The 14967-nt window shown below is 34.8% G+C and overlaps 1 protein-coding gene across 2 annotated transcripts; it reads right to left on the bottom strand.

Annotated features, from left to right (window-relative positions):
* Positions 1-197: 197 nt before the first annotated feature.
* LOC103723919 (uncharacterized) lies at positions 198-14288 on the bottom strand. Of its 2 annotated transcripts, none has more exons than XM_008815015.4 (11): positions 14159-14288; positions 14015-14066; positions 13242-13538; positions 11513-11575; positions 11092-11154; positions 10795-10857; positions 9897-9959; positions 6460-6519; positions 2730-2873; positions 1032-1124; positions 198-764 (listed from the first exon to the last, which is right to left on the bottom strand). In XM_008815015.4, the coding sequence occupies exons 3-11, from the start codon at positions 13467-13469 to the stop codon at positions 339-341; spliced, it is 1203 nt and encodes a 400-aa protein (XP_008813237.2). In that variant the 5' UTR covers positions 13470-13538; positions 14015-14066; positions 14159-14288; the 3' UTR covers positions 198-338. The 2 variants fall into 2 exon arrangements, with proteins under 2 accessions (XP_008813237.2, XP_017702322.2); XM_017846833.4 differs by having other exon boundaries at positions 14015-14061; positions 14159-14283.
* Positions 14289-14967: the final 679 nt, after the last annotated feature.

Here is a 14967-nt window from a genome sequence, read left to right as displayed (position 1 = left end):
CCTCTCAATGAGTCATACGTGCTTAGTTTTCGATTTATTAATTTCATTCTTTTATTTATCATTTCAATAATATGTAGAGGCTTGTACACGGCATATGGGTTTTATGCAGGCGGTTTTTTGGGGCCGAATCTTTCTTCATCTGCACGTGTGGGAACATGTATTATCAGGTAAAACAGCTTATCAAAAATAATTATCTATTGTCAGGTAAAACAGCTTGCCAAATCAGCTTCCATTAATTATCTATAACGGTATAAAACAAATTAAAAAAATCTATCGATCCCAAAAAATTGGCAAATGTTCTTCTTTCCCAATACATACCGGCCAGATTTAGAACTGTTTTATTTCGCCAAATCAGCGCCACTGACATACTTTGCTACAAAAGAAATCAATCTGAACGGCGCCCCTATCAAAGGGGCATCTGAGAGTGGAACCTCTGCTGGTTTCTCAATATTCTTCCTTCCTTGCAGATCTTCCTCATGAATTTGGATTTCATCCAATGGAACCGACACAATATCTTCACTAATTCTTGGTTCATCTAACCCTGGAGGCTGTGCTGATCGTACTCCAGGATCAGCAACAGAGTCCTCGACACCATTGCTAGTGCTAGATCTCCCCTGAATTCCCACTGAAGGTTGAATCTGTTCACCATATTGTGATACATAATCTGTGGAAGTTCCCGTTTGTGTCATCTCATGATTAAGCACAGGGGAAGAATGTTCGGCAGAAGCAGCATGTTGATTTGGCTGCATGTGTTGTTCAGTCACCTGAATGTAAAATCATGGCCAACTTGAGATGCACAGAAACTATTTACTTACATAATTACACTTCACATGTTCGAATTGCAACATCAACAAAGCAATGTACTATTCAAATTATATGTAGAAAAAAACAATATTAAAGGATCAACTAGTGAGCAAGTGGGTAATTATACAGAACTTCAAGGTTCATGCGCTCATTGTAAAACCTACTTTGATCATAATATCTATATATATATCAAGAAAGCAGCAGTGGGGGAATACTCCAATTGTTACCTTTCCAGCAAGCTCTTCATTTCCAGAATCTGGCTTCTGCATTAATGCATCGACTGCTTCTATCTGATCAAGCGATTTTATCTCTTCAGGGAACTGCATCAAACACAAGACAATCTCTTACTTTATTTAATGCTAAAGAAGAGGGGCGACGGACTAGGAATGAGGCTGCCTTAGGGTAAGACAAAAATTTAGAAACCCAAGTATAGCCAATCAGGGATTATCTCCATAAACTCTCCAACATATATATAGACCCCGGGTAAACCATAGCTTGACAGGTACTGTACAAGAACCACCAAAAAAAAAACCCTAAAGTTAGGGGTATCTTCTTCCCACATTAATTGAGAATTAAGCCTGGCTGTATGATAGAATTCTGATTGTTTTAGCTTCCATCTTTAGCTATTTTTTAAAAAAAAGAAAAAAGAAAAATCCTGGCAATTTGCTAATTTATAGTCATAATGTCAATAAACCACAAAACTTCTTTGATAATGTTATAAACCCTTGTTTCAGATAAATTTTCAACTTACCTAAAAGGAAAGAGGTAGAACTCTGCCTTCAGATATTTTTTCTAAAGAAAACAGGTCAAACTTCAAAGCTGACAAACTTGATTATCACAAAGAATGAAAGAGAAGAAAATTAACTAAAAGTAATTTACTTAATATGTTATCAACCAGCAAATTAGAGTTTTATAATTGCAAGATGATATTTCATGCCAATAGATTTGGAATAATAAATAGTTCTGAACATGAACTACTGTACCACACCAAACCACCTGGTAAGAGGTGTATTGTACCATACCAGGGTAGGAATCAGTACGAAACATGTTCGGATCAATATAGTCCCGTACCGCCCTATATCAAAGCATACCAAAGTGTACCAAGATTAAAAATGGAAAAAAAAATGGTTTGATAGTTGTTTTGGTACAGGATGTATACTGTATCGTACTGACCGATACCGTACCGAACTGGTGACATACTAGTACGGTACCTAGTACCAAGGTTGCGGATCTTGGTTCAAAAAATATTTGTCAGGGTTTTCGCATCCTAAGATCAGAAAACTATCAAATTAGTTTCTTTCCACCTTCAGTCCCCTCCTTCAACCACTCAGAACAAATCCCTCCCTCTCTATCTATCAAGCAAAATGGCTCTGCAAGAAAGCACTACATCAGCTGATTTATTTAGAGAACATTAATATTAGAATTTGAATGGGTTAACACACCCAGCAAATGCAATGCCAATTTCATTATTCAAATTTCGAATGGTAATTTATTGGACATCAAATATTACATTTTGCTGATGTGACTATTGTTCATCACTTTGCAATGCCGCCATCCAGCAGAACAATGCACAATTACATTAGGAGACCCACTTATGTTAAATTTAATTTTGGGTGGACGTTCTAATTAAAAAGTCACATCTTACTTTTTTTAGAAAGAAGTCTTAAATAGACCAGTCAAAGGTGGGCTGCAGTGTTGTACAGAGTACAATCCCAGACCTTTTTTTTGCTTTGGTACAATCCCAGACTTCCACAGCAACAAATAGCAAAGTAAGTGCAGCAATAGTAATTTATGATGGATTTGAAGTACTTTCTTTCTTTTGGGTTTCGACAAATACGTATGGATTTGGTAAACTTCAAGTATAAAAACACAACAATCTTTAATCTTTTAGAGAATTTGCAAATGAAAAGCTGGTGGAAAATCACCTTTGTCATCTCCATTTTTGAAGTTGCATAGAAAGAAGCTTCCCTTTCAAGGCGTTGTATCCGCAATTCCAATCCAGATATGTTTTCTACTAAATGTTGGTTTTCTTGAAGAATATTGCTTCTAGATTCTTCCAACTCCCTTACCTGCCAGGCTTTGTTATTTAATAGTCATATCAGAAACTTAGGCAATAATGTGGTTGAGCAACTTATTATGTTGATGCATGACGTGTGCATGGCAAGATACTTTTGTTGGATGTTAAAAGCTTGAAGCAATAAACAACCACAAACCAAGACCTATCAAGCCTGAGGGAACTCAGTGGCATAAACATGTTCTAGCCCAGGTACTATTCTGTCACTGCGAATTTACACCTGGAATCAACCAATTAGAAAAGATATGGCTACACTTTATTATCACATTCTGTGGATTGGCTAACTCAAGCTTGGATGGATTGCATAAAAGATGCTTCTATATTTCGAAAATTGTTCTCGTTTATGCTACAAAAGATCTGATAAAGATTCACCATGCCCAGAGTCAAATAGAAGAACAAAATACAAGTTCTAGCTTGAAAAATTACAGAAAGAATTATCCCGGAATGAATATGTAGACTCACAAACTGATAATGAAAATGAGCGTGGAAAGCAGCAATATCATGATAAAATACAAAGGACAGTGGGTGTTTATAATTAAACCATTACATTATAGGACAAATGACTATAAAAGAATTACTATTATTCCTGCAACCTATGCAAGTATAACCCAGAAAAGTGTAAACTAGGTGGTGCTTATTTCTCGAGGTAAAGGCAGATCAAGCTTGCTCACTAGAAAAAACATGTTAGTAGCATCAGACTTTAGGAAGATATTTGCCAGCAGACAAGAAGATAAATTACATGGATAATATGGTGAGAAGATAATATACAAACTGATGCTCAAGCCTTGTGTGCTTTGCCTGTTAAATTCTATACAATTTAATTAAAATCCGATATTTTAGTGTTAAAAGTAGAATACTGAACCTACATCCTACCAGGAGGTAAAACTTTGGATCAAGTTAAGCCGTGATTTGACGCTTTAACTTAGTATTGCAGCAATAATGCTTTCTCCAGAAATGAAACAAACTCTTGCAGATCACAAAAGACCGGTGCTAGGTGGCAAGCTAACAAAATTGACCACTAAAAAAAAGGGTTCCATATGCATGAGGCCCCCGCCACTATAGGACTTGGGAAGGGTCAGATATACATTGCCTTACCCCTAGGTAAAGACAGGTTGTTTCCGTGTTTCAAACCAATGAAACCCAGGTCACATTGAAGCAACCTTCCTGTTGTGACAAGGCCTGCCCTCAAAATTGACCACGAGTAGGTACTAAATTAATCATGAAACAAAGGTTAGGGAATATCTCATGTTGACCGTAACACAAATAATTCAACGATCTACAGGAAAACCACCAATTAATGAGGCAATGGGAACTGCATATGGAGGAGCTGTGAGATCCAAGGTTTCAAAACTCCGTTTTGGTTTCAGTTTCAGCCTGCTCCATGGAATTTCAGTTTCAACAGTTAGGGTGGTTTCGGAAGTTTCGCTCACAAATATTGGAGTTTCAATCAAAAAATCAACAAAAATTTTAAAAATTAGGAGAAAAAGAAACCAAGAAAAGTAATTATGCAACATCTTAGAGTAATTGCTGTTATATATGTTCTCTATTTCTGTAGTTATGTCAATCATCGGATGAAACTAATATCATGTATGACTGAAATTTAAGCACATATACATATGTATTATTCACTTCTTGAAATTCAATATTCAAAAAGTTATTACATGAAGAAACTATGAAGTCTTCAGGCCTGCTGCATTCATATCTCTTCTATTTATATAGAAGTCACAAACATATCAAATATGGGCATTTATTTCAGATATTTTTAAGATCAAGTGGTTATTTAATCAAATGAATACCATTTTAAAACTTCATGTATATTTTGTATAAACAAAGATATCATCACCGTGAAATGTCTTATAATAAATTGCTCACAGTAGTCTTTATAAAGTGCTATGGTAAGAGCCTTTTCAGCATCCTCGGCTTGTCAAGGATCATACTTCTTATTTATCCCTTCTTATAATTCAAGAAAAAGAAAGAAAAATAATTGAAAAATGAAATTATATAGCTTATCTACTTGCATAGTAAAGATACAACCCCAACATTTGTGTAATTGCCAAAATGAAATATAAAAATAGCATTTATTGTTAGTTTCAGCCAGTTTTGGCCAAAACTGGACGAAATTGGACTGAAACCAGTCAATTTTGGCCGAAACTGGTCAATTTCAACCGCAATGGATCAGTTCCAGCCAAAACTTAAAACCTTGATGAGATCAAAGTTGCTGAAGCTACTTCAATTAAGAAGGATAGCAGAATTCCCTCGATATCCTCATAAATAAAGGAACCTTGTGATTAACCTAGATCAAATTATGGGATGCTATTAGAAAACCGAGCATGTGGAATAATAGTAACATTACCTATATCAAGAACAAGAGCAACACCAAGCCCCACAAAGTAGCTATGGTGCATATTTTACTGCCAAGCAGATCTATATGAAGTTGCCTCGTGAAAGTCATCTTATCAAAATAAAAGCAGACCTAAGTAGAAGCATTTCTTCCTTGCAAATAGATGAGCACAACCAAAAGCTATAGCAGTGGATCCAGCCTTCTCAAACCAGGCAACAGAACTTGTATGATATCATGCAATGCAAAGCAAAGCTGACAAATTTTTCTTAAGGTAGTAGAAGGTCAAAGGGTCTGTATATGTAAACCTTCTTATGTAGATATTTTTTGCAAAAATGCATATCCAAATCAGGGAATCTTTACCACAATAACAATAACTCGTGTAGTCAATACAAGGTTCTTGCACAAATCTCGAGAAAACTGCCAGGAACTTGTATCTCTTTAAGAAGCCATTAATGCAGGTTTTAATACCTATAAACATGCATTTGCCTACTAGGAACTTTGTCCTCAAGAAAAAGCACAGGATTATGGGTCTAAGTCCATCTTATTGCAATAATATCCTTGATTATAGTCTTCTCCCAAGTCAGCTAACTTATTAGAGCTCTCCAAGTAATGATATGTGTTAATGGAATACAGAAAAAACCAAATAGCCTCAACAATTATGGCTCTAAGAAATTAAGAATCACCAACGGATATCAAGAAGTGCACACTTTAGAGCAACCACATCCAATCCTCATGGAGGTCAAACAATATGAAGCAATAAAGACACAATTGTTGGATCAAGGACCCAAAGACAGAAAAGATACAAATTGAGTGTTCAAAATCCTTAAGTAGAAATTTACATGGACAGAGGTAATAGTACCCCAATAAAATCTCTTATTCATGGAATGATGGTAGTACAAGGTACTAACATCTCACCTCTGTTTATGTTTTGCTTGTGCCTACATGGTATTTTAGCTATTATACTAATATTTTAGATGGAAATGAACACATATAGAAAACTTATTGCTGATTATCATGTTATTTCCCAATGGAAAGATGCAGCCTTCCATCTAGAGATTTACCTTGTACTCCATTACTGCCCTACAAGGCATTAAAAAAATAAAAGTTTACGAAAAATCAAGCATATGAGGCCTGCGCAGAAGACAGCAATAATATGACAGTGACGGGGATGACTAACAATCACAAATCTTATTAAAATAACAAAGTATGAACAGGGGGTACCAAGATAGAGGAAGTTTACCTGCATTTGCACGGTAATGTTGGCTTCCTCCAGTCTAGCAATCATTTCCCTGATTGAAGTCTGGACAGCCCAAAAAACAACTCAAAAGTATAAATATAACAAATAAGAATATCTTGGAGCTCTGTAGATGAAAACTAGTGCAAATAACATAATGTATGGAACAGTTTTCCAAATGTATGCATTTTGATAAGATGAGCAAATCAGCAACACACAATATGACTAGCAAAGATGAATCATAACATCATCGCAACAGCACCCCAAGGGGCAAGAGGGCAGGTAGACTTGGATCTTTCAACTCTCAAATTCCAAATTTTAGGAGAACTCCAATATCTCTTGATGTATTTTCTAGTAGGATAAGATTGGATTATACAAGTAATACAATGTATAAGACATATACAATAAGGTAAGAATCCAAATGGATACCTCCTCTATCCTTTCTGAGCTTGTCACATGCAGATAAGTCCTCAACTCTCTTGTCATTATATGGATGCAAATATAAAGGGTTCGAGAGCAAACCACATCCAAGATAGTTGAAGGAGAAAAATGCAAAAGTTCAGTCAGTTGTTCCACTGGGTAATGCTTAAAATGCTTCATAAGAGGATTTCAATTGTCTGTGCTCTAATAGTCAAGGACATGATGAAAGCACAAATCATCCCTTCAAGGATTCAATGTTTCTTCAAGAAGATAATGCAAATATCAATCCTACCTAGACCCATAAGGCTGAACATGGAGGAAATCATTATCTAGATAGAGATGTTCAGAGCACTTAAAATTCACATGTATAGGCAAATTAAGACATTAAGTTGGATTTAAGGCACTTTTTAACACATCTTGCAAGGTTTTATGTAATAAAGACGGTTCCAGTTTATTTTAGTACAGACTTGCTTAAAACAAATCAACAATCAGATAGCAGGTCTTTCTTCATTTTGGAGTTGTGCTCGACAAACCCATCATTTCTTTCCTTGACTTTGTTATCAATCACAGAGAAGTTAAGGCTGCTATTGGATAAAATGCTGCTTATCTCTAGAAGGTTTAGAGAAAGATTAAGAACAAGGTGCCGTACTAGTGGTAGTTTGCATGACTCATGATGCATGTGCGTGAAAATTATCTTCCTAGAGTTTGTTATGAGTTGTGAAGAGTTGGAGATTTCCACATACTATATAGTTGAGATAATTACTAAAGCAACTATGCAAGCATAATTCCCAGAGAATCGGGAAGGATACATGCTTAATGCTCGTTCAAAGATGAACTTTGAGGCAATAAAAAGGTGCTGTGTTATATTGCTGTTAATAAAATAAGGGACTGTTTGGCTAGCTATGATGTTTTAGGAACACTATGTGAATGCAATACAACAGCAAGTGGGAAACACTATTGGCAAAATATCCAATAGTTTTATTACTCTTGGTGTTTGGTTGACTTATATGAAATTAAACAAAAAAAATCTGGTGCAGCTAGGGCCAACAAAAAGGACTTTCATGGGTCTTAATTTTGAGCCTGAAGTCATGTATTTTGATTCATATTTAATAACAATATTTTCAGATGGCAATAGGATTCCTCTCTCAGGATTTTAGGGATTGAACTAACATGTAGCGGATGCTCAAATAGCTAGAAAAGGGGGTGCCAATAGAAGTTTCCTTTGTTTCCTTTTAAGAGTCCTAATTAGACTAAGGCCCGTTTGGCCTTGCTATAGCTAGTAGAGCTTTTTTTGTAGAGCTCTGGATAGTAGAGCATTTACTAGTAGAGCTTTTAATAAAAATTTTTACAGTTTGACGACTACATTTTTGAAGTGTTGTGAAACTTTAATATCTGTTTAGTAACCAAACTAAGAAAATTTTAGTATCAAAAAATAATAACAAAAGATATGATATAGTTCTTTCAATTGTCTAATTGTTTGTATTATCAAAATTGTTATTATAAAGTATTCTTAATTTATAAATTATTTATTTTGATATTTAATCTAAATAAAATCTAGATAATATAATGAATTATACATATTTAACTTTATTTACAATAACAATATTATTATAATATGATAAATGATATTGTTATTTTAGTATATTATAATATTATTATATTGTAATATGATTATTATAATAGAATAATGATGATGATAATTATATTGTATTGCATTGTACTATCAAAACTATTATTATGAAGTATTGTTAACTTATAAATTATTTTTAGTCAATTTTTTTTAAAAATTTCTTTGTTAGGACTCGAACCCGAGTCTCTTAGGAAAAAATAGCTTACAAAGATACATCTCAAGTAGAGCCTTTACCTAAAAGCTACGTGTTAGAACTTTTCCTTAGTAGACCTTTTTTTACATTTTTGGAAGAGACAAAAAGCTATTTCAAAATTTTTACTAAACATCTCCAAATCATCCAAAAGACATCCAGGCCCTCCAAGAAATACTTTTTGGCCCTTCAAGAGCAATGCCAAATAGACCTAAGAAAGCATGAAGTTATCAAGTGGCCAACCATACCACTATTACGAAAAAAGACTTAGCTATTGTTTTCAAGTTCAGTCTTGTATTAAGTTCACTACAAATAGAACAACTAAACCATCCATCTCTATCAGATTTAAATGGCAACCGGCATTACCTGCACTCAAGGTTCTCATCCTCTTCTCTATTTTTCTTTTATCTTTATTCCTCTACTATCTTTTCTTCTTTTCTTGTACCTTCTCTTTGCATCTTCTTCTTGTGCTTTTTTGTCCTTCCCTAGATTTTCTCAAAATTCCTCCTTAATTGCCTTTCTATCTTCCCTTCTCTGCTCTCTAAATTCATTTTCACAGCCAGCTGTCATGAAGCTCTGCAATCCAGCAGAGATTACAGTTTGAACACATCTAAAGCAGATCTGGAAGGAAGTTGCTGCAATTTTTCTATTTGCAACGGTTCCAACATCAAGATATCAACATCAACCCACCTCATGTCAGACCAGCAACCAGTCTTTTATTGTTTACTCATGAGAATTTATATGGGAGGTGGAGTAGAGGGTGGGATGTGGAGGCTTGGGGGCAGGGAAGGATAAGGCCAAGGTGGGCAAGAGGGGTGGCACTGTTGTGGTTGAAGTGAGGGGCTAGCTGGCAGGGTCAAGGCAATAAGGAGGCTAAGGCAAATTTGGAGGAAAGTGGACTGAAGAGAGCTGGAGATGGATGGGTACAGACAGAACAAAGCAGGACAAAGAAGGCGAAAGGGGTAGATAGGGAGATAGAGAGGTCATAATACAAAGCAACAAAGTGAACTGCCATACTTCATGAAAAATGCATAATATAATATTTGAGAGGAAAAAATGCATAACATATTACAAAAAAAGAAAAAGGGAAGAAACTCTTTCCACAGCTGATCAATGTACCAGTTCTGATATTCAACTTGATAATGCCCACAATGCAATATGGAAACAATATATATACAGGACATGTCAGATCCAAACAACTACCTCCTTTAATGCCCAGATGTCTTTGATGCCCTCAATGTCCTTGACTCTGTCCTCTAAGATGACCTGTTCAAATTCATATTAGCACCATATCTGCTGCAGAAACAATTTTCTATAGGGCCTAGAAGAACGGTCACAGAAACATAAAAATTATTCATATAAACATGTAAAATAACAACTGTTACCTTAGATATATCTTCTTTTTTGGCATGTTAATCTTTTAGGAAATATATGATGCTGAAAGACTAAATGCCATGCTTTTTTGCTTACAACAAGATAATAGCTCAACAGATTTTGGGAATTTTTATAAATATGATTATGCAACAAAATGACCAAAACAAGTACTCTTTAATGGTCTCAGACATTTTGTCACCCTGTAACTGCTGATGTTTATCTCCAAAGTGACTCTTATATTATTGGTTTAGCTTTTATCACCTGAGCATTAGATTCGCTTCAGGAATGGAATCTTGTAAAAGTCCTAAAAGTAGAAAAATAAATTCTGAAAAATCCTGATGTTTTCAACCATCTTCATCTTTATAGTAAAGCACATCTTACTGCCGCCGCATTATACTATGTCCATAAGCATCAGTTTTACTTAATATTGTGTCAAAAAAAAAATTCGTGTAATATGTTGCAACCACTGAACTTACTCATCGAGAAAAGAATGCGTCTATTGATTAAGTTGTATTCATCGTCAAACACATTATTCCAGGTGTGTGCACTTATATAAATTCTCCTGCTCCAGTTTCTGACTCATTTATATACAAACGTAATCATAATAGATACAGGCATCCAGAAGCTATGTACATAATAGGTTCATTTCCCTCGCCCTAAAGTTAATTTGCTATCCATTCATGCACCATATTTAAATAAATAAGTGGTTGATAATGATAACCACTACCTCCTTCTGTATCACTGAATCATTTCCAATCCGTAAATCATTGAGTTTTGCCTCCAAGCTAGCCTGAATTGAGAGAGAAGTGGGAGTCAAATTCCTTACTGCTGCAATTAATTTTGTTTCGAAAGAAAACATAGAAATGCACAAGTGCAGAAAAAAGGAAAAGAAGAGGATAGAGAAAAAGGTATTAATGAAGTCTTGAATGCTCACTATTCATCAATTCTTCTTGCTAGTCAATCAACATGCTTCCCAAATATATTTTTTTAAACAAAGAACAAGACAATTTGTAATAGCAATTACCTCCTTCTGGGAACAACACTCTACTTCATTTTGTAAAACTTTGATTTTCTCTTCCAAGTTGACCTGTAAATGTTACAAATATGTGCATCAAATGCCTCAGTCCCAGAGTTATAGCCAAAAGTTCTAAAAATCAAAGTTAAAGTGCATTAATATGCATGTATATGTCTTAAGTTAGCCCAGTCCCTACCTCAAAATATCAGTGGAAGTAAATAAATATAATAAAATCAGGCCATATGTTATACTACAGTGGGAAAAGTGGGACAATGGGGAGGAGGCAGAGGGTGTAACATAAAAGAACATGAGAAGTTTAACTGGGTTAGTCCATATATAATATGATATGTGCATTCCTTCTACTTTTTTCACTAAATAGTCAATTATCATTGTCTTGAACACAAATAAAGCACAACCACTGCTAAGGTACCTGCTTTTGAAGCCAAGAATTCTTTTCATCTGCTAATTGTCTGATTTCTTCCTGTAGCTTGACCTGTAAGGCAATACATTTCAAAGAAAAAATATAAAAGGATGTATTAGAATATGGCAAAAGGGGAAAGACATGTACCACTATGTCAAGCTAGAGTCGCTTAAGATCAAAAAGGGCCTCTCAAAGCACATATTCAGAATATATTCTGAACTTCAAACAAATGCACGTTCTAAGTTACAAAATTGAAACAATGAGAACCACAAGACTTGAGGAATATTCAACATGGAAAGATATTCTTCATAATATAGCCTTCCTAAGCTTCCTAGTTGGATGATAGTGTTTTGTTTGGTGTAAAAAATAAATAAATAAACATCAATATCCTAAACTACTGATTAAATTTTAAAGCATTAGGAAACCCCTAGTGAAACCTAAGATATTCTGAACTTTTAACATCGATACTCCAAAGTGAACAATTTATTTTAACCCACCAACATCATCTTTAATGGAGGGGATGGATATAAAGTAGGAAGGGTAGGGTGAAGAATGGACCTATTAGAAGAGACATAGAGGTTTGCGTCAGTTGTGGACAAAGTGATGGATATAATACAAACACTTGTGCTACTATTTGATGAGATGTTGGTACAAAACGGTGTTCAAATTTCTGTTTAAGGGTCCAGAAAGATGAGAATCTAAACTAGCAAGGCTGGTTTTGTGATACAGGATTTGAAAACAATTGCAATACAACCAGAAATGACATATAAATCTTGATAGCTACTAGGAACATTGGTGACACAAAAGGTTATCAAACTAACTTAAATTACGAGGGATGATGACTCATCGTCATGGTTATGGTCAATGCCATCTTTGCCTCATCATTGAGGTTGCATGAAACACATGCAGGAGAGAATAATTTGATTTTTGAATGTTGAATAGCGTTGGCACTTTTTTCTCTTTTTTCTTTTTTTAAGGAAAAAAAGCAACAATTATAACAATGATCAGAGTGCCACCTTGCAATTATCTGAGTAAAATACCTGGAGCAACACCTCCCAAAATCTGAACATAGAACATCCTCCATTGAGAGGAGGGCTGTAACCACTAGGCTATGGCCTATTTTGTAACTGTATGGACACTCTCAAAAGAAAGTTGGATAAAAGTACAACCCAAATAGATTTATTAAATCATTGTGATTAATGGAATATGAAATACATAATGTCATTGAAGAAATTGAAAAATTTTACTGCTTCCAACCATGAACTGGTGTTTTGAAATAGTCTATTCCATTAACAGTTTGTTACAAACAGTGGGTATCAACAAAAAAGATGGTACTAGACATAAATATTATTGGTTTCTTGAGGACTGATTTTAATGCCTGAGTGCCATGGGGCCTGAACAGAGGAAGCTGGAAAATTACAAATAGAGGAGGCCATGATTCCACGATCTCAATATTTTCAACATAACAAAAGTCACTTTAATATTCATGCTTTTGAGCATATAGGAATTGGGGGATCAACAGCCTCCAGTGATCCCTTCCACCCTTCACTTCCTTAGCCTTCTCTTAGAGGCAACTTCCATGTGTGTGAGTAATATCAAGCAGGAAAGGAACCCGCATCCATCCAGGGGTAAATGTGTTCGAGAAAAAACATTCGAGGATAAAAGCATTGAGAAGTATCCATTGTGCTATCAGTTCCACGAAACTTTGAGGTGTTTTGTCTATATAATATGCACTTACATAATTTTCTTCATAGATTTTACGGTTCTCCAACTCAATGTCAGACTCCGACACCCCAGTACTTTGAACATCTGCATTACCCGAATTTTGTGCATGGTGATTCTGCTCAGTTGCTGAACTATTGTTGTGCTCCTGCACACTCACTGCCTCAGCACTGGCTGTAGCATCTTCAGTAATTTTACTTTGGCTTCCTTTCTTTTTCCTGTTTTTCTTCTTCTTTCCATCCATCTTTCAGCTGGACAACAACAGAACTAATCAAACCTCCCGCTTCGGTGCCCAGTTTCGTGTCTCTTGCTGCTGTAATTAGAAGGCATGCCAGATAGTTAAGGTCTGTATGTTTTTAGTAACTAATTGAAGTAATAATATGCCATCACCAAAATCTTGTGTTATGTATATATTAGAGGGGAAAATGTTAAACAAGAACGTTGAGTAAGAAATGTGGTAATCCATCAGGATTCAAATTTATTAGCAGAAAAAAATATTACTTCTAAAAAAATCAAGAAATCGCAACAAATTTCACTGGCCAAGAAATTAACCAATTCTTTCAAAGAATGGGTAATATTAGTATAAGTTCCTCAATCCTCCCGATTAAAAAACACGAATATCACGATCGACCCAATGAAATCCCTACAAATTCGCAAAAACATCGTATTGATCTATTTGCAACAAACAATACAAGAACTAATTTAAGCAAATCCAAGAATAATCTCAGAAAGAACAAAAGCATGCAGGATAAACCGCTAATCCAACAGTAGATCAGAGATCAAGCATACCTAAATGCCGCCAAGAAAGAAATCCATATTCCCTCCGATTCCGAGATCTACGCTGCAAGAAAAACACGAGCGTAGAGATCAAGAATCCCCGGCAAAAGATTAGCAAACCCACCGATTGATCATAATTCGTGGACGAAATCTAACCCTAAAACCAAGCTCGGGACGGGATCTCTCAGGCGTCGCTCGGATCGGAGCAAGAACGAGGAGGTCTTGAGATGGGATTTGGCTCCGGGAGAGAAATGTGCGAAATTTCCACTTCAAAATCCAACGGTTCGGGAGGGGTGAAAGGGATTTATAAAGGCTGGGAGATACGAGGACAAGACGGTGATAGATCAGTGCAAAGTATCGCAGAAAGTTGTTGTTTGTTCGTACGATCTACGCCGTTCATTTTATGGTGGACGAATCTGATTCGTGATTCCATAGAAGGCAAGTGTTGATCAGAGATTCTCATAGCAATAGTATACATTATTATAATTCACTATATTATAATAATATTCTATTATATTTGAAAATATGTTATATTATAATAATATTATACTATATAATAATGCTTATTATTAGTATTATTACTCTTATTAGTATTATTATAATTTTTTATATTACTAGCATTATTAGTATTATTATTATTATTATAAGTCTTATTAGTATGATCACTATTTTTAGTATTATTACTATTATTATTATGATTGCTATTATTAGTATTATTACTATTATTCCTATTTTTAGTACTATTATAATTTTTACTATTATTAGTATTATTACTATTATTAGTCTTATTGGTATTATTGCTATTATTAGTATTATTACTATTTTTAGTGTTGTTACGCTTTTTAGTAATATTACAATTTTGACTATCATTAGTATTATTACTATTTTTAGTATTATTACAATTTTTACTATTATTAGTATTATTACTATTACTAGTCTTATTAGTATTATTACTATTATTAGTA

The sequence above is a fragment of the Phoenix dactylifera genome, chromosome 8, assembly GCF_051530095.1.
Source record: "Phoenix dactylifera cultivar Ajwa chromosome 8, Ajwa_hap1_PhDact_Kaust_v1.1, whole genome shotgun sequence".
Taxonomy (NCBI): Eukaryota; Viridiplantae; Streptophyta; class Magnoliopsida; order Arecales; family Arecaceae; genus Phoenix; species Phoenix dactylifera.
Note: the sequence above shows the minus strand (reverse complement) of the source record. Positions and strands in the feature narration are given on the sequence as shown.